The sequence below is a fragment of the Schistocerca americana genome, chromosome 10 (assembly GCF_021461395.2).
Source record: "Schistocerca americana isolate TAMUIC-IGC-003095 chromosome 10, iqSchAmer2.1, whole genome shotgun sequence".
In the NCBI taxonomy this organism is placed as follows: domain Eukaryota; kingdom Metazoa; phylum Arthropoda; class Insecta; order Orthoptera; family Acrididae; genus Schistocerca; species Schistocerca americana.
The window spans coordinates 158,069,493-158,090,205 of NC_060128.1; the positions used below are offsets into that span (position 1 = coordinate 158,069,493).

At 39.5% G+C, this 20,713-nt stretch overlaps 1 protein-coding gene across 1 annotated transcript in view; it reads left to right on the plus strand.

The window, feature by feature from the left end:
* Positions 1-20,713, plus strand: part of LOC124552499 (glutamate-gated chloride channel) — a 436,122-nt gene that overhangs the window by 331,474 nt on the left and 83,935 nt on the right. The window contains exon 9 of the mRNA XM_047126783.1: positions 4,774-4,848. Within this exon, the coding sequence (XP_046982739.1) occupies positions 4,774-4,848 (75 nt within the window). The remainder of the gene's footprint in view (positions 1-4,773; positions 4,849-20,713) is intronic.

Sequence of the window (20,713 nt, forward strand, 5' to 3'; positions counted from 1 at the left end):
GGGGCTGGTTGTAGATGACCAAGTAATTACTGACCAGCACAGAATTGTTGACTTGATTAGAAGCAACACAAGGATCCCACACACGTCCACTAGGATGCACACTCGGTGCGATATTTGCTGTTTGGCGAGCATTGAGCACCTGTTGACTAGCCGGCACGGAAGGATACACACGTGGGGAACTGATTCGAGTTTGAATTTACTACTGGATTTTCCAAAGTAGCAAAACTTCACTCGACGTCATGAACTGTTTTGAATTGTGCGTTCAACACAGGAGTAGGAATGTTCCGAACAACACTCTGTGGAGAACACATGGGAAGGTCTAGGCTAACAAAGCCAGAGTCCGCGACCGTTGGCGGTTGGAAGAAACCGGCGGCACTCGATGAATTCCACTGCATGTTCTGGCTGAAGGATTCCGAAGAGTCTTGCGGCATGTCCACTACGATGGCAGGAGTGCTGGAGAGATGTTGCTGAAATCCGTGCGGCAGTGAGTGCTGAAAGGCGATTGTCTGGAGCTGAACAAAGGCCCTCACGATCGCGAAGAAACCCTACATGGTAGGCGCGTAAATAACCTTCGGGCGGTAACTCAGGCACGTATTTCACAAAAAAACGGGGTCACCAATGAGGAATAAATGTATAGTTGTAGGTAAACAACTAGAATTCTCTCCAATACAGATTTATTAGCACTTCACTTCTACACAGATACAAGTCCGGAGGCTAACTCCTGTTAGTGTCCAACATCCTGCCCAAAGCCCTCTCCTCAAAGAAAGCACACCTACGTACTGAACGAATATCGATATTTATGGCGCTCTATGCCACAATACCATTAAGTCAAATAGGGCTAACGCAGGAGTGGGTTTGGTAATAAATAAGAAAGTAGGAATGCAGGTAAGCTACTATGAACAGCATAATAAATGCATTATCATAGCAAAGATAGACACGAAGCCCATGCCTACCACAGTAGTAAAAGTTTACATGCCAAGTAGCTCTGCAGATGATGAAGAAATTTAGGAAATGAATGATGAGATAAAAGAAATTTTTCAGATAGTTAAAGGAGGCAAAAATTTATTTGTAGTGTACATGGAAGAGACCTGGAGACACCGGAAAGTTTCAGCTTGACTATATAATGGTTAGACAGAGATTTAGGAACTAGATTTTAAATTGTAAGACATTTCCAGGGACAGATGTGGACTCTGATCACAATTTATTGGTTATGAACTGTAGCTTAAAAGTGAACATATTGGATTAAGGTAGGAAAGTAAGGAAATATAGGACCTGGATAAGTTGAAAGAACCAAAGGCTGTTGAGAGCTTCAGAGGGAGTATCAGGCAATGGCTGACTAGAACAGGAGAAAGGAATACAGTAGAAGACGAGTGGGTAGCTTAAAGAGAAAGGCTATTTACAACAAATCAGACAGCAGTAATAATAGTCAAAGGGCATGGAAGGGAAGCAGTGGTTGAGAAGGAAGTGAGACAGGTTTGTAGTCTATCTGTGATGTTATTAAATTTGCTCACTGAACAAGCAGTAAAGGGAACCAAAGAAAAATGTTGTGTAGGAATTAAAATTCAGGGAGAAGAAATAAAAAATTCAAGGTTTGCTGATGACGTTGAAAGTCTGTCAGGGAGAGGGCTTTGAAGAGCAGTTGAATGGAACGGAAAATGTTTTGAAAGAAGAATATAAGATGAAATCAACAAAAGCAAAGCAAGGATAATGGAATGTAATTGAATTAAATGAAGTGATACTAAGGGAATCAGATTAGCAAATGAGACTCTGAAAATATTAGATGAGTTTTATATTTGGTCATCAAAATTACTGATGATGGTGATAAAATGTAGAAGCAGTAGCAAGAAAAGCATTTCTAAAGAAGAAGAATATGTTAACATCAAATACAGATTTCAGTGTGGAAGTCTTTTCTGAAGGTATTTGTCTGGAGTGCAGCCATGTGTATGAGTGAAAATGGATAATAAACAGTTTATAGACGTTTTTGAAATGTGGTGCTACAGAAGAATGCTGAAGATTAGATGGCTCAATCATATAACTAATGAGGAAATACTGAATAGAAATGGGAGACAAGAACTTTGTGGCACAACTTGACCGAAAGAAGGGATCGGCTGATAGGACACATTCTGAGACATCAATGGATGACCAGTTTAGTATTTGATGGAGTGTGGAGGGTAAAAATCATAGAGGGAGACCAAGAGATGAATACAATAAGCAGATTCAGAAAGATGTAGGTTGCAGTAGGTACTGGGAAATGAAGAGGCTCACAGAGGATAGAGTAGTATGGAGAGCTGTAACAAGCCACTCTTGTAGACTGTAGAATGGACTGAAGACCCCAGCAAAAATGCCATTATACATAATTTGCCTTCAAGAACTATCACAGTGTATTTTAAATGCTAGGATTTTTTGCGTGATTCACATAGGAAATTTTGTTACTGCTTTTACAAAGATTACAAGAGATCAGAATAATTAATGGTGACACTGAGTGAAACATTAGGTGATTTAAGGAGGTTGGCCTTCTCTTCCTATTTAATTTCATTTTTTGTAATCAAAAAGAAAGTATTAACTGTGAATATTGTACAGAGTAACACTGATGCTCTAGTCTTTGCAGTTGTTGAGGTGATACATAGGAATATAAGGAAAGGTAAAGAAGAAAAATAATAATTTTTCTGAACACTCAGTTGGAAGTTTCCTATAAATTTAATTAAATCAAAATTCATATTGGTAATGAACAGGAAGAAAATACCAAACCAAGTGACAAAAAGGTAGAAAATTTGTCAGCCCTATATAAATAATGCAGTTTGAAGATAGCAGATACCAAAAGAAATAAAACACAAGTAGAATTGGAGTTGAGGTAAGATCACTTATCATTAAACACAAAGTGACAAAGAAATGTTACTATACAACTCATTTCGCTGGGTGCACACGTGTGTGCGTGAAAGAGAGAGAGAGAGAGAGAGAGAGAGAGAGAGAGAGAGAATTTCAATGCCGTACCTTTCTATAATTCTTAATTCTCCATTGATAGCCACATATCAAGTGCGTCTTGTGGTGATCTTTAATTTCATCCACTGTATAAGGACATCATATGCATGTTGAACACCTGTTAGTTTTAATTGTAGAAAAAGATTGGTTAGCATACAAAAGAAACATGTTTTATCATTTACAGTAAGTGGGCTGTAGACGAAAATTGTCTTAATGATGAAATGTGACTTAAATTCCATCCCTTAATATAGTTCTAATTAGAGGTATTGTTAACAACATAGCAATTAAACTTAAATTAACCATATAAATCTTCTGTTGCAACAAAGGTTGCTAAATTGTACTGTTGGGATGGTGCTTAATACATATTTGGTTTGAGTCTTAATTTTATGAGATTCAGTTGTTGGAATTCACCTAATTATTGGAGGGGAAGGAAAGATAGGAGAGGAGATGGTATCATTCTAACCACCTTCCTTCTTTTTATTTTCATGTTCATCTATAACTGCTCAAATGCAAACCTACACCCCATTGAATGAATCACAGCGACCCATATTACGCAACTACACAGCCAATACTTGACACTAGGAGGCAGTGCTTTTATTCTTTCCCTTACATAAGGCCACTCAGTATATTGATTATTAACATTTCAGTAATTTTGTAAAAGGTATTGCAACACAAAATTGTAAAAATGCCTGTAATTAATCATTGTTTAAAATACATCACAGCTGGTGTCCATTCCACTACAAGAGGTATGGTATTAAACTTACTAAGTCTATGGATTTTCCTCCCAGTGCTTTCCATTGTCACGCCTGTGACTATTGCAGGAAACAATTTAAACTCTTAATAAAATGACAGGTTTTCCTTGTGAAAGTCACAGTTATTGTCTATACCTTTTCCCTGCTTTATAGTTTTTTTCACCTTTCCTTGCGCCACAAAATAAAATTATCTGCACAACAGGCAGAGTTAACAAGCTAGTCTGTTAGATATGTAGCCCTATCTCTTTTCCAGATAAATCCTGCTTGTTACAGAGACATCGTATTCTCCCATAAAGTAAAATTTCATGTGCCACAGGAAGAGCTAAGAAACAAATCTGAGCTTTGCAGCCCTCTCTATCAGATAAGGTACAAGAAATGCTAATGTTACTATTGTACGACAGTGCAAAGAGTGTCACCGTGGACTAGTAGAAGTGTTTCGGAGGTGGTTCCTCCAGTGAGGCTGATGTCAGTTCCTTCTTCAACCTAGCCTAACTGCCCCATCCCTAATAACCTTACTGTTGATGAAAATCTAAGTTCTAAGATTTATTCCCTTTGCCAAACTCATTATTTTCTCATATCTGTAACACCGTGCCATTAACTTCACATGAGAATTGTATACAATACTGAGCAGGGTTTGTTGTGATGTCTCTGGTCTACTGCTTTAAGACTTGTTATCAGTTCCCATGTCCTCAACATTTATGTGTAGTTTATAACTGTCCAGGTCAGTCCTGTTATTTGAAGCACATATTATTAATGTGTAACATTTTTAACTGCTTATATGATTATAATGCTTTTAAGCATGAGAAACTTAGGGTGTGCTATTGTAAAGCCAGTGTAACATAAAGCTTTATAAGGTAGGTGCTAAGAAGGCAGTAGTTAAGTACCTTATAATTTCATAATGAATCTTGCCTTTTTGTCTTGTTGTACTGCTAATGAAGAAAGCAAGCAACTTTCTCCCTCAGCAGTGTGTTGTCGGTTAAGCTTACTCTCGCTGGGATGCCGCCCAAATCTGTACACGAGAGCTGTACATCTTCTCTTACAGAGGAGGACTACTCTGAGGACGGTTACACAGGGGACTGCAGGTGTTCTCTGTGCCAGAGAAGGTTCGAGGAGCAAGGTAAAGCGTATCACAGGCCTGAGTAGCACCTACGTGCAGAGCACTTCGTCGTAGACAGCGCTTATGTACTCGTACTGCTAGAACTACAAGTGCCAGGGACTTCCGGAACTCACCAACAACCCATTGAAGAGTATAGCTTATTTATAGCTCGGCCAGTTTCAGGCATCACATTGTGTGACACTGTCCGTGGTATTTCTCTTTGATGATGGGCTGGGCTTTGACTAGATTTCTGTGGGCAGAATGTTGCTCCCCTCTTAAGGGAATATCTAAAACTTCTATTCACAATAGTTTTACTCACACAGATGTGACTGTGCATATTGGCATGCTCAGTTCTTGCTATGAAACAGCATACCATGACTTTAGTAGTAGATATTACTGATACTCCCCATCCAGTGACATGCACTTCTGTAATTCATTCATCCATCGCCTACATGTCACAAAAGTGTCAAAGAGAAAGCCAGTATTGTCTAGTTAAGTACTTTGTGAGGATTCCTTTGGTTTCTTAAGAGAAAAATCTTTTTCTTTTGTTTGTGAAAGGGAGTCAATCAAGCATTAAAAAGGCCACTTTAGGATCACCTTAATTGACTGTTAATTGAAGGATGCTCTACTTGATCTAGTAGCTCCTAAACTTTACATAACTTTCACACAATGGGTACTGTTGACTAGTAGGATGTGAAGTAGCCTCATTCTACCGATATCAAAGTACAGGGTTATCGAAAAGTGAACTGTGTGTGAGTGTCTTGGTACACAACACTATTCACTGCAACTTAAAAGGAAATGGAGCTCACTATTTGATGGCGTGATGCGGTATGCCAGACTCCAATTTTCTATGGTGCAAAGTATTCTCATGAAATATGTGTGGATTTTTGGTTGGACAAATTTTAGTGTTTTAAGTATTCACATATCTACTAAGATAAAACCATGCCATACCAGTGAACAAAACATGGTTCAGTTCTGCAATTGCATGGGCATCAACAAATGATGAAATCATGTGTGCACATAAGTTACATTTCTTTGTTTAGTGCCTTCAATTCCTGCACTCTACAAACGTGATTTGCATGAAATTTTAACTTCTCTGTTACAGTCTAAGGACTACCATACAAAATCTGAGATTGGACAGACAGTCTCTTCATGCTTTTTGAAGTAAAATGCAGCATCACATTCCTCACCTGAGCCAGTTAACGTTCGCCAAATGGCTGGTCTCCTGGCCCTCTTCATGACTGCAACAGATCTGCATTGCTGGAAATGGGTAGTTAATCTCATTATAGTTCAACTGTTCAGCACTGTGGTACCTGGATATTTCCCAGGAAATGCTTCTACAACATGTGCCTTTGAACAATTGACAAAACACTGTTGTACAATGAAAAGTCATTTCTGTTGGAAAAACAACATAGAACTGCTCAGTGCTACATATGTTACGTGACCCCTACCTGTTACATTGTCATCTTCATTTGTTGTTGACAGTACCTGTACTTGCCCGCGAAAGGCAAAGGTCCCGAGTTCGAGTCTCGGTCGGGCACGCAGTTTTAATCTGCCAGGAAGTTTCAGTACCTGTAGTGTTTTCTTCCTGTGGCTAATCAAATGAATGTAATGCAACTCCTATTGACAGACTCATTTGTTTTCATGTGGTCAACTTTTCGATCACAGTGTAGAAGGTACAAAGATTACCCTTAGGATGGGAAATTACTTCCAAAGGTAGGAGAAACATCTGTTCTCTTCAATATTAAGATACAGAAGACAACATGTACCATAGGATTAAAGAAAGATAGAAAACATATCCTCTGAAAACCCAGTGTGGTTTCTTTCTTTGTAAAAGGTAAAGTAAGCATCAAGTCAGTTTTCAGGAAAGAATTGTTTGGGGCAGCTTAATAGGTAGTAAACAAAACCAGAATTCCACAAGTAGAAGCATGATCAAATTTGAGAAGACTGCATGTATAAGATCTTTAAGGGGAAATAATTGGGCTAATACTTGATTTATTCATGATTAGCAAAGTAAAATGAGAGAAGAGTTTTTGGTCAGACAACGAACGTGTTGTAACTCCCCCTTCAGGCAGTGGTGTAATAAATGCTTGAATCATCATGACAGGGAAAGTGGTATAGGGAATTAAGGAATTAGTAAAGTGCTTGAAACCTTCCAAAAACTCTATAATCACAGGAAATTCTATCACTTAACAAGAACGTAGTGGTGGAAAATAGGCAGAATTCTTGTAGAATAAAGGTGGGAGGAAGAACAAGTTAGAAGTAATTAATTGTTTAAAAGGTAATGCAACACAGTACAATATCAGCTGTTCTGTATTCTTGTTAGGCAAGACTTATACAGTGGTTACTGTGCAGCCGAGTGAGTCCGTGTGCTATTTAGCGGTGATGAGAAGACAACTGAAACTGAAAATAATGAAATAAGATGTGGCACTGATTAGTTAAGTTATAAATTATATTGAAATTTAAATATGCTGATTATTATATGTCTACAGACTTTTGTGCCATCTTCATGGAGTTGTTAGACCATGTCATATTCATCCTTTCTGTAACATAGCATTAAATGGAAGGGCTAGGGGTGAGGAGGTAGGCATAATACAACAGTTCTAAGCATAATTTTTTAAACCCAAACTTTTGAAAACAACATGAAACAATTGATTTAAAATAATATGTCCAAAAAAGTTTACAATTAAATGTTTAATTTAATTTGATGTGTTCCCTTAGGCAAGAAAACTTTACAACCACATGTGAATATAACACATATGCTCATCATATCAAAATTACTGCAGTTCCTCATTTGTCTTTCTTTGCTCAATGCAAACAGTCACAAAAGAAAACACAACTATCAGACTTTGTCTCTGGAAGGGACATGAAAATAACCATCTGAATACAGTACATATGAGTAGCATGACAAGTTTTCGGACTCCCCTTCTGCAGAGTTCTCTTGGTTAAATATGTGCCACAGCTGAGCCACATAGAACATGCCCAGTATTCAGATCCTTGGGCGACGACTGTTCCAATCACCACAGCTCACTATAACTCAAAAATGTTAGTGATCAGTACTATCCACAGTGTCACCGATACCGACCAAAGACCTGTTCTGTCCGGAACAAGTCATGTAGCAGGTTGACACAATTCGAGGCTCTGCTCTTCCATCTTCCTCTCTGGTTGCAACTGTTCTTCACATAGTTCACTCTGGCTGCCGCTCATGGCAGTTGGCAGAGGGCGACATCTTAGTGGCACTAGTCACGCCACACTGTAGCACCGATGTGGGAAGATAGTGTGCAGCATTCAAAGGCATCGGACAGGTGATGATGATACCATAGGCACATTTTCAATATCTCAAAGCTTGAAGTTTTGACCCTGCTTCTGGGATTGTCTGTAGGAGTCCTCTGGTGGTTGAATCATCTCAGTTCACTAGAGGACTCTTGAAGAAAATCCCACAGTAGGGCCAAAACATTGAGTTTTGAACATGTCAAAGAAGAATATTACATGGGCTAATAAGTCACGAGATTTTACTTACACTGATTATTGCTGCAATCATATTTGTCTTGTGGCCATTTATCCTCACATTCTGTGCAAGTTGTACCTTCAGTGAGTGTCTGCAGAATCAGTGTCCCTGTAGAATATTAGTATTTGAGGTGTATAATTACATATAACTGTACTAATGGGTTATACTGAATCAGCACTAGACAAAAAATTTCAAATCCTCAGGGACAGTGACCACTTGTCAGAATAAAAGGATCAAGGGTAATTCAGAATACGCAGAGTGGAATATATATAATAAAAATCAACATTTAAGATCAGAAACGTAAAGTTTGGGAGAAAAAGAAACAGGTTTACCTTAGAAATTAGCCAATTTAACAGTAAAAATAATTCAAATGAAAGAATTTGCAAAATGTGAAAGGATGTTGGTAATCTAGGTTTCTTATGAATAAAACCTTAAAAAAGTGAAAATGTATTATTGCAGTTCTAAAGGAGTCCTGATTGGCTTATAAACACTGAAATGAGTAAAGATAACCACTCACCATGTGGTGCAGATATTGAGTAGCAGGTAGTCACACAAGTGCGAACAGGTGCAGGTTTCAGCTGTTATGTCTGACTGTGGTGAGGTGAGCAGTTATTGGATGGAGCAGGTGAGATGAATGAACAAGAAGAAAGGGAGGAGGGGGGAGAGTATCAGTGGGATTAAAAGTGTGTGTGTGTGTGTGTGTGTGTGTGTGTGTGTGTGTGTGTGTGAGTGAGTGAGTGAGAGAGAGAGAGAGAGAGAGAGAGTGAATAGGTAGGTATGGTTAAAAGGGGCAGGGATTACTGAGGTAGCTTTGGGGCCAGGGGGGCGGGGGGCGGGGGGGGGAGGTCGCACATGTGCTTGAGAACATCCTTTGCCACTAAGTGTTCAACAACCTAGCTCATGGCCTCATGGCCGCAGGTTGACAATGACCATTGACAATTCATATTGGTGGGACCGAGCAAGGTGGCGCAGTGATTAGCACACTGGACTCACATTCAGGAGAGTGACTGTTCAAATCCATCTCCAGCCATCCTGTTTTAAGGTTTCCGTGATTTCCCTAAATCGCATCGGGCAAATGCCAGGAGGGTTCCTTTAAAAAAGGGCATGACCAATTTCCTTCCACATCCGAGCTTATGTTCTGTCTCTAATGACCTCATTTTCAATGGGACATTAACCACTAACCTCCTCCTCCGTATTGATGGACATTTTCAGTGGTCATGACCTCATAAAAGGCTGTACTAAAGCTGCAGTTGAGATGAACTGTGACATATTATTCTGCAGTTGGCACCAGCTGTTATGAGGTAGGATATGCAGTGTGTCTTGGGAGGAATGGTCAGTAGTCAGGGATATGTCAGGAATGATCATTTGAACCAAAAAAGTCTAGTAATCGTGGGCTCTGAAATGCATACCTTAGTTACACTGATCAACCAGAACACCATAACCATCTACCTAATAGCCAGCATGTCCATCTTTGGCACAAATGACAGCAGCAGCGCGTCGTGGCATGGAAGCAATGAGGCCTTGGTAAATCCCTGGAGGGAGTTGGCGCCACATCTGCACACACAAGTCACCTAATTCCTGTAAAGTTGGGGGGCCAGCACATAAAGTGGAACTTGCCACTGCGTTCCTCAAACCACTCCATCACACTCCTGGTCTTATTGAAAAATATCATTGCCACCAGGAAACATGATCATCATGAAGAGGTGTATGTGGTCTTCAGCCAGTGCACAATACTTGTTCACAGTCATAGTACCTTGCATGAGCTTCATGGAACTGTAGATATCCATGCAAATGTTCCCCAGAGGACAATGGAGCTGCCACCAGCTTGTCTCCATCCCATAGTACAGATGTCAAGGAGCAGTTCCTCTGGAAGACAACCTATTTGCACCATCCCATCAGGATGAAAAAGAAGGCAGCGGGATTCATCAGACCGTGCAACACTCAACCACTGTGCCGATATCCAGTGCTGATAGTTGTGTGCCCATTTCAGTCACAGCTGTTGATGTCGTGGTGTTAAAGTTTGCACACGCACGGGTAGTCGGCTGTGGAGGCCCACTGTTAGGAGTGTTCGGTGTACTACATGTTCCGACACACTCGTACTCTACCCAGCACTAAAGTCTGATGTTAGTTCTACCACAGTTCGCCACTTGTCTTGTCTTACCAGCCTGCCCAGCCTCTGACATCCGACATCTGTAGTGAGGGATGGCCACCGAACCTCTTGACATCTGGACGTGGTTTCACCTTGTGTTGAAGACACTCACCACAGCACTCCTTGAACTCCTGACAACTCATCCAGTTTGTGAAATGCTCATGCGAAGCCTCCTGGTCATCACAATCTGCTCTCGGTCAAACTCAGATAGATCGCGCGCCTTCCCCATTCAACACAAGGAGAGCATGCTCACTGATATTAAATGCACCGTGTGCATGTCTGACTAGCAGTCATTCCTCACCAGGTGATGTTGCCATGGCCCGGGTGGGTTTATATCGATAGCAGGTTGGTGGTCATGATGTTTGGGCTGATCAGAACATTTATTCAGTAGAAGAGATACGTTCCCAGTATCAGAGATGAAAAAGTGCTCATAGCTCTTCTAATACGAATTTTAGGGCTCATGTTTACTAGACTTTTTTCTTCAAATGATTATTCCTGGCATATCCTAGAATACTGACCATTCCTGCTGGGATACCCTATATAAGTGACAAGACTGTAATAGGATATGCTGGTTGGCTGCACAGCTTGACCTTTCAAACAGTTATGATAGGCTACCTTAAAGTTTTGAAGTTGTTGTCTTAATCTTTCATCCTACAGTGGAAAGTGTGCTCTTTTCATGCTTCTGCCAGATTAAAATCGTGTACAGGACCAGGGCTCAAACCCAGAACTGTGCATTCTGCAGGCGTAATTTGCAACTTATCCCAGCTCAATTGGTAAAAGCAGCCTGCAGAAGGCAAGATTCTGGGTTTGAGTCCAAGTCTCATATATGATTTTAATCTGCCTGGAAGTTTCAAAACAGTGCAACTCCATTGCAGAGTAAAAGATTCGTTCTGAAGAAAATGCCTAGTCTGTGGATAAACCATTTCTCCCTAATCCTTTCTTCCAGAAGTTTAGTCAACAAGCCATTCAGAACGTAGAATAGAGATACTATTAGTAGTGAAGATACAATGGCAGGTCATTAGCCGTGCCCACATATCGCAGTCGAAGAGAGAATAGTGCATGAAAGCACACAGTTTTATCATGTTATTTTATTATCTTCCTTTGAAAGTTGTACTAGCTTTTCAAAGTACTCTCCCTGATTTTATGAACTGCTGCAGCCATGTAAAACACTCAGTGAATGATTTGTGATGCTCTTTTGGAAGATCTTATTGGTACACCTTGTACACAAATACTGCTGCCTTTGGAGATGTAAATCAACAGCTGTTGATGACTTCTTTCACTAGTTATCATCATCATAATCATCTTCATCATCATCAGCATCACCATCACTGTCATTTTGCACAGTTTCCAGCCCTCGGCTAGGTTGTTTCGGAATGTAAGCCCCTCCGTGTTTTCCTGTCCTCCTATTGCATTCTTCTTCCCACTCTGTTCCCAACATTCTTTTCTGTTCTTCACATATTCCATCACTCCAACAATCCACCTCTGTCTTTTGGTCTTCTGCTAGATTCTATCTTCCTATTGTCATTCCATGAACCTGTCTTAGTGTCCTGTCTACTCCTATTCTTTTAATATGTCCATACCATCTCAATCTCACCTTTTCACTGATTATTGCATACCATCTCTTTCACTATTTCTCTCATTGTCTCATTCCTCACATTATCCATTCTAGTAGGTCAGAATTGCCTAAATTGTACAATTTTTTGAAAGTTTTATTTATTATATTCCAAAATTATATAAGCAAAGCCATCCTCAACTGTAGGATGTTGTCCTTGGTAACCAATTTAAAGAATAGAAATTATGCTAGAAATAAGGACACTACATTTAATTTTTGAAACATCTGAAAATGGTACAAATTAGGGTCAGATTTCCTAATGGATGCATAAATTGTACCAGCCTTACAAATTATCCCTGAGATTGTACTAGTCCAAGCTTAAGGAGATGTTTCATCTCTTAGTTGTTACATCACTATTCGCAGATATTACAATACAACTTTTTCACTTTTTTACCCAACCCTGCAAACCTTTTATGAATCCACATTTAGCATTTTGTGCATCTGATCATTTTTTCCATTCAATCTTTCTTACATGCCTCACAATATCATTCCTCTGTTTTACAGATTAGTTTCTATGGTGGCTTCCCCACAGCTTCCAAAAATTTCCTCTTCATATGTGCAAAGCTGTAGTTCTAAATCTCTCCTTTGCTTCAGTTAACTTTCATCCCATAAGCCCCTCTTGCATAGTCTATTCATCAGCTCTATTAAGCCGCGAAGTTTTACTTCGAACTTTCATCATTTCCCTCGGATTCAGTGATAATTCTTGGATGGTCACCTTTAACCTATTGTTTGCCTGTGTGGCTTCATCTGCATTGAAATTACTAGGCAATCTGTGTCTTTCTGCAAAGTCAGAAGCAAGTTTTCTTACATTCGACATGTGTAAAACAAATACCATCTCTTGAAATGTAAGATTGTGGTCTTTCAGTTAATTTTCACATTCATAGTAAAACACTTTTTCTGCATCATAAATTTTTGTATACCTGTTTGCATTTTTATTTTCAGCATGCCTCTTAATCGTTGGGTTAGGCACTTTTTATATGCCCGCAGTTTCATTTAATCCATGATCCCCATTTAGATGCATGGTAATGTTGCAGCTAAATGCTGTTCTCCTGAGCTCCACTTTCCATGGCAGCTTTCTGTTACCATACTGTAATACAAAATAATTATTTAATTGTTAACATAGGCTGAAGGAAGCATTAGAAAATTCACCAGACTCTTTTGAAACGTTAAGTTGCACTAATTATGCTAAATGCAATATAAAAGCTCTGTATATGAGCAAGTTTCTTAAATGTTATGGTGTAATATCAGAAAGTGAAAGCACTACAGTACACACAATGTTACTATTTTCCCTTTGTCAGATTTCTGCAAATGACTCACGACAAATACAGATCCATGATTGTTTGAAAGGTAAGTTTTTTCATGTATATTTACCCATAAATAAAGCATTATGCTTCCACGTAGCAAATAACAGTAATTCACTTCGCCACGTACACAAAAAGTTAAATGAAATCTATAACAAAAGCAATTCTGTCTTCAGACTACGTGTTCCTCAACACACAGAATTCATAGTTGATAATGAAACTCCAAGAAGCATGTAGCTCAATCTGAACTCTCTAAATATTGGATGTATGAGAGGTACAAATTTTATAGAAATGATACAAGTTAGGAGTCAGTACAATATAAGCAACTCTCCCCTGAGTCCTGTGCTGATGCTTTGAAATTTCATCTCACAAGCCTTTGTCCTGCTCACCTGCCTTTTCTTCTGATTCATATGTGATTATTGGAGCATAATATGCTTGGTATAACATTTGCTTGCCTTTTGGGTGGTACATCTGTCCTCCATAGAAGACTTCTTAATGTCCGCAAGAATTCATGTGCTCGCCTACCCTTAGTAGCTGCTCACTAATACTTTCTTTCACTAGATCAGAGTCATAATGTGGATAAAGGAAATGTGTGGATCTGTAATTCCTCAAGCAGGGACTTCACTTGTCACTGTAGTGTGGTGGTGCGCCACAACTGTGGAATAGGATGTGGTGCGGACTGGTTTTGGATAATATTTCTTCTTTCTATGTCTGTACAATCTGGGCTGGTAAAACTCCTGAATGCTGAACCAAGTTTGCTGTCTTGCCTACATCCACAACTACTTGGCCACTTGCAGCAGAATATAAGGGGCATTCAAAAAGTTTCTGTTCAAAGACCATTCAACCCAGAACTGGTATTCCAATAAGGCAAACACACAGAGGGCATTGGGGCTGTCATCCAAACAAAACGGGCTGAAGATACCCATTTGGTAAAACACCGTGTCGTGCTACGTGAAGAAGCCTGCTGCACACCTTTGTCTGACAAGAATCATTGACTGTCCAAGGCCTTTTATAAGGGACCAAAGGTGTGATAATCACATGGAGGAAGATCTGGACTATAGGGTGGGTGCTCGAGTGTCTTCAGCTCGAGTTGGCATAGCTTCTGCATTACGACATTTGCGATATTGGGACATGTGTTATCGCAATCAGTACAGAACTTAGTGCTGTTTTTCTCAACTGTTGTTTTTGACAGACATGCTGCCCCATACACGTTCCATTGTTTGTCCTTCTATCACCAAGAAAAGAATAACAGCATGTTTGTCCTGTTTGGACACATTTGGTAATAACATCGCCATAGTTCACGAACACCACAGTAACCCCTTGCCTACACGATGGTGGTTATAATTCCACATTGTGCTACATTGCACATATGCTGCAGCAGTGCACCCCTTATATGTGCAATTTTGTGCTCTTTTTAGTCTTGGTTGATGGACTTTTCCTGAGAGGACCCAAACACTTTAATACCATTTCATTTAATTTCAGAGTTGAATTGATATAAACAAATTTTGTCACCAGTCATGATATAAAAATACTGATTTTGTCCACACAAAATCCAAATTTTTATAGCATTTTGTTGGTACAGTTTGCTTCATAGAGCTTTTTGCTCAGGGATTCTAATGTGTTGTATCTAGTGACTGCTGATCTTTTTAACACAAATACTCTCACCCAGGATCTTATAAATGACCGTCAGTCTGATTTTGAGATTGCACCCAATTTGTTGATATTTTCAGTGAGGATTATTTTCAGTCATTATGTGGACTTAAAGCTTTTGCTCTTCTGTTCATTTGTATATTCATGTCACAAGCTATGCAGTGTACCAAGTGATTATAAATACCTTGTTTACAGATAATGGCGATGAGTCACCTTGACAAATGTACAGTGTAGCTTGTTTCACTATAATATTGTGACAGATACATGTGAAAGAATGTCAAATCATCCTTGCCCACAGTCTGGCAACTTCCACTGCACTTTCTGTAGCTGTGAGGCTGTGAGTAAATATGTATCACGTTATGACATGGGCACTGTCATTTCACTGTCTGCTCCTCCTGATAATCACATTGTGATGGTTGTTTTGAATATCCCTGCTCAATGAGACTGTCCTTCAAATTCATTATGCCTATTGTTAGCCTAATCAGTGACTAACATGTAGACCAGTGAAGTTTATCTACATCTCCTTACCCCCTCTAGTAAAAGTTGTGATGGTTTTAGTCACTTTTGGGGGTGGTTAGTTCTTGTTGTCCAGACTTATATTTAATGCTCATTAAGTGTCGAGGATGCTGTACCTGGGTTCCAGTTGTTGTATGCTAGTTTGTAAGTATGGATTCCCTTCAACTTTCTGTATTCCAGCATCGACAGCCACTTTTTGGCAATTATCCAGTGAAGTGATGCCTATCGGCCAGTATACATTTCCCATAGATATTCATTTCAGATACCCAGTGATTAGTATTACTGTTTCATTAAGGACCACATCTACTGGCATTGCATGAATAGATTTTTTACCTTGCAGGACAGATGTATGCCTCAGTGAGGCAACAAAGTACTGTGACAGATGATCTGAGAACCATCAACTGGGCTTCCTTGTAAGTCCCAATAAGTTTATGAATGGTAGTACTTTAAGCTGATCCCTTTTATTTGAGACTGTGACAGTATCTCTGGTATTTGAGCAACTAAGGTATTTTATTACAGAGCAGTGTTCTAGCACCACACATTGATGGTTTACTTTGATTTTCCAGTTTGTTTGTCTGTTAAGCAGATTGAAAGCACACACTTGAAGTGATTGTGGGTTTTTCCTTGGCTTTGAGTGGTTTCTGCTACAATGCTCAGAAAAGATTTGCAAAGTTCAGAAGCTTTTGTTCTGCTCCCTCGAACTGCATTGTGTGGATGGCAAAATTTGGTTACAGCCATAGAATACTTTAGCTTTTCTTTTGCCTGGTATGGTCACTTATGTATATGTTGAACAATACTGAAAGAATGCACTTATTTTGAGAGGGGGACTAGTTTTCATATAGTTATTTTGCATCTTCTATGGATTGTAATTACAACTTCTCACTATGATGTGGAGTGCATCAGTTTCACAATTATTACAACACATTTTCACAGTGATAAATATTGTAACATGCTGATCATTCGTTTGGGTTCTCTAACTGCTTATACACCCTTTACTTTTGACAAAAAAAACCTTCATTTGTACAGCAAAGTAGCAATTATTTTTGCAAAATCATAGCTGTGAATCATTTTATTGATTTTGCCAAACATTATATGGTGGTATAGGCAGACGAAAGATCAACTGATGACACACACACACACACACACACACACACACACACACACACACACACACACCACCTGTATGGTCTAAAGATGAAATAATTACAACGTTGAAAGCCGAATGTGTTACTTCTAGCTGATGAGTCCACTGCTTAGTGCTTTACTTGTCCAGTGAGTGGTTGTCTTTACTCATACGACTGTTCCTGTTCTGTACAGGATTTTCTAATATATGCAAATACAACAGTCATAAGAAGTTATTGAGTACATTGCCTGTCAGGTATGCATCAAAATGAAGAATTTGACAGCTGATAATAAGGAACTGCAAGGTCTGTTAGAAAAGCACATGACCTTTGGCCGGGGAAAAAAAAACTGGCTCACTTGGAGCACTAATCAATGTCAAAGTAGTTCCGTTGGGACTCCACGCGCTTCTCGTAACAGTGCCGCCATTTTTGGAAGCATGCCAAATAGCCTCTTTCAGAATTTAGGTTGGCCTTCTCTGTCATAATGTCCTCTCTTGTCTGAGATTGCTTTTCTTTCAATGGCCTCTTGAGTTCAGCAAACAGCCAGAAGTCACAGGGGGCCGAATCAGGGGAGTAAGGAGCCTGTTGAAGCACAGGAATTTAGTTTTTTGCCAAGAAAAACTGAATCAGGTGCAAGGAATCTGCTGAAGTGTTGTTGTGATGGAGGCGCCAATTACCTGTTGACCATAAGTCAGGTCTCTTGTGTCGCATGGCATCATGTAGACAACAGAGGACACCCCTGTAGTACTCTTTGGTGATTTTTTGACCGTGTGGTGTACAACACCATGGGAGTCAAAGAAAGCAGTCGGTATCACTTCGACGTTGCTGCGCAAATGGCGGACCTTCTTTGTTCTCAGTGAGGAGAAATGCTGCCAATGTGATGACTAGGACTCAGTTTCTGGGCTGTACCTATACACCTGGGACTTTTCATCAGTGATTATCGTGGCCACAAGGTGAGGGTCACTGAATGTGGAGTCCAGTATGTCGTGTGAGACTTCAACACGAAGTTGCTTTCGCTCCCCCATCAACAGCTCCGGCACAAATTTCGCTGACACTCTCTTAGTGGCCAAATCTTTGGTCACAGTGAAATATGCTAAAAAAAAGTGCTGTTGCCCACCTTTTCTGCAATTTCTCTCATAGTCATACAGCAGTCCTGCATCCCCAGAGCATTCACTTTGGTAATGACCAGCTCATTTCAGCATGTTGATGGCCGACTGGAGCATAGCTCACTAGCCACCAGTGTGCAGCCATCTTTAAACGGGGTGTACCACTCCTTAATCTGTGTGGTGCCCATAGCATCCTCACTGAAAGTGAACTGAATCTTCCAAATTGTTTCCACCTGGCTGTCACCCAATATCTGGCAGGATTTGATGCAGAAGCACAGCTCCAGTCATTCCATCATTTTGCTTGCAATATAAAACTGACACTTGCCAGGAAGTGGCGCTATCAAAAGTTGAGAAAAAATTCATGCATGCGCACAAAGATTCGAGGTTGGCTCTTGCAAGCATGCTAGATTCAGATCAATCAGGTGTTTGCAAAAATAAGAAAGTCAGATGATTTTCTAATGGACCTTGTGTGTAACAACAATATAAGCACAAAAAAGAACCAAGGAAAGTCAGGAAACAGGGCATATTTAATAAAAATACCAATATGACCACATGTGTTGAAAAGGAGAAACAGATACAGGAGGACTGAGTAGAAGAAATATATGAAACTGTAGGAGATCACACATGACTAATATTGGAACATGAATTGAATTGGAGTGTGATAGAATGGACTATGGATCAAAGATATTGAGATGCGAAGTGTAGAAGGCGAGTAAAGGTTTAAAACATGAAATTGATGGGCTATAAGAGTACACCAACTTCATCTCTGAAAGCATGTGGCCTGAAGATTAGGTTTAAACTATTCTAGTCCCTTTACAAAATAAATACAACACCAAATAATACAAATATTGCAGGACAGTTAACACCATATGTTAAATCGTAAAGACCTGTTATTCAGTTAGAAAGAAGATCTTAGTGATACATAGGGCAGGATCCATTTTAGACATAGGCAAAAAGAGGAACATGAGATGCTACTGGAAGTTTGAGGATGATATGCTAGAAGTTAACAAGGATATTCACATTTGTTTCCTTGATTGGGGTAAGCCGTTTGACAGAGTGTACTGGAATATCCTCCTGAAGACCTTGAATGATCTCGATATAGACTTGGAGGAGGTAAACTGATAAGGAAACTGTATACAGGGCGAAAGTGGTGGTAAGGTGCAAACGTGTGAAACATAAGGAATCATAAGACAGGGGTGTTGACTGTCACTGAGACTGTTCAATGTTTGTGCAAAGAAACTAACAGAGACAGCATTACAAAAAGTGAGAGGCAAAATAGTAGGAGGAGAAATTATAAAGACGATTATGTACGCTGACAACCAGTGTGAGGAAGAACTGTAGTTATGATGGAGAGAATCATCAAAGAGTGAGGGATGAGATAAGTGTAGGAAAGATCAAATAATGAGAACGAGTAAATGGGATGATTCTGCAAAAATATCCGTGAAGAGAAAGATCTCGGAGCAAATAAAATATTTTAGGTACTTAGGAAGTTTGGGGACAGAAAACAAAAGCTGTGTAGAGGAAGTATGAAGTAGAATCCAGAATGAAATTTTCACTCTGCAGCAGAGTGTGTGCTGATATGAAACTTCCTGGCAGATTAAAATTGTGTGCCAGACTGAGACTCGAACTCGGGACCTTTGCATTTTACGGGCAAGTGCTGTACCAAGCACAACTCACACCCCATCCTCACAGCTTCACTTCTGCCAGTACCTCATCTACTACCTTCCAATCTTCACAGAAGCTCTCCTGCAATGTTGCAGAACTAGCACTCCCGAAAGAAAGGACGTTACGGAGACATGGTTTGCCACAGCGTGGGGGATGTTTCGAGAATGAAATTTTCACTCTGCCTTTTGTGCACGAAAAGCTAAGATCACGAGTTTGAGTCTCGGTTTGGCACACAGTTTTGATCTACCAGGATGTGTATGAAGTGGGATATCTGTAGGTGAAGAAGCCATTGAAAATGTGAAAGGATTGTAGACAGCAAAAGAAATTCAGATAGAATTAAGAAAGGGATTTTCCGAGTATTCTGTTTGGAGTGTAGTTTTAGAAGGAAGTGAACAATCAACAATAAGAACAAGAACAAGAAAAATACTTGGATAGTTCTGAAATTGTGCTTGTAAAGTAAAATGCGAAAAGCGAAGGGGACTGACAAAAGACCTCTTAGAAGAGAAGGGAAGCCAATACAAATATGAGAATGTTAAACTGTTAAGGATGAGAGAAGGATAACTTAAGATCATAAAGATAAGAATAAAGGTTAGAATAAAGAAAATTGAAGGGAATTAGTTATCACAAAATCAGAAACCTGCTGGGAGAAAATTGAAAGGTGTGTTTAGAGTGGTGTTTTCGCGAGTGGAGTAGATAATGTAGTGGGAAGGGGAAAATATGGGTCAAAATGAAGTGGAGGGTGTGGTAAGAATAGTTTGTGTTAAATAGATCTATGTTGAGCCAGTATTGTAAGGAATATTTAGATGCTGTGTGTGTTAGCATGATTGAATTGTCTTATGCCCTCCAGTCCTACTGAGAGATCTTGCCCATGTTCAGTACTGATATTACTGGCAAATAAACCACTAGACAAGGTCTATATAGCTCCACTTGTCACAAATCAGTATTTCTCTTGATATTTTGAAAAATGCCTGAAACTTGCCATTAGTCAGTGTTGTAAAATAATTTGGCCTCTTATGATGTATATAATTCATGCAAATGTGAATTACTCTGTTGTAATTTTGTACTATATTGTGTCAAAATTCACTTTTGTATATATTATTTAATGCATATAGCTAAGTTCCTGTATGTACAGTTATTTAATTTTTTTTTTTTTTAAATTCATCTGTACGACCAATGCCATACCATAAAGCCTTAGCCTTGAATTTTATAAGATGCAGTACTGGTATTGAAGCATAATTTGCACAGTTTTACTGAATGC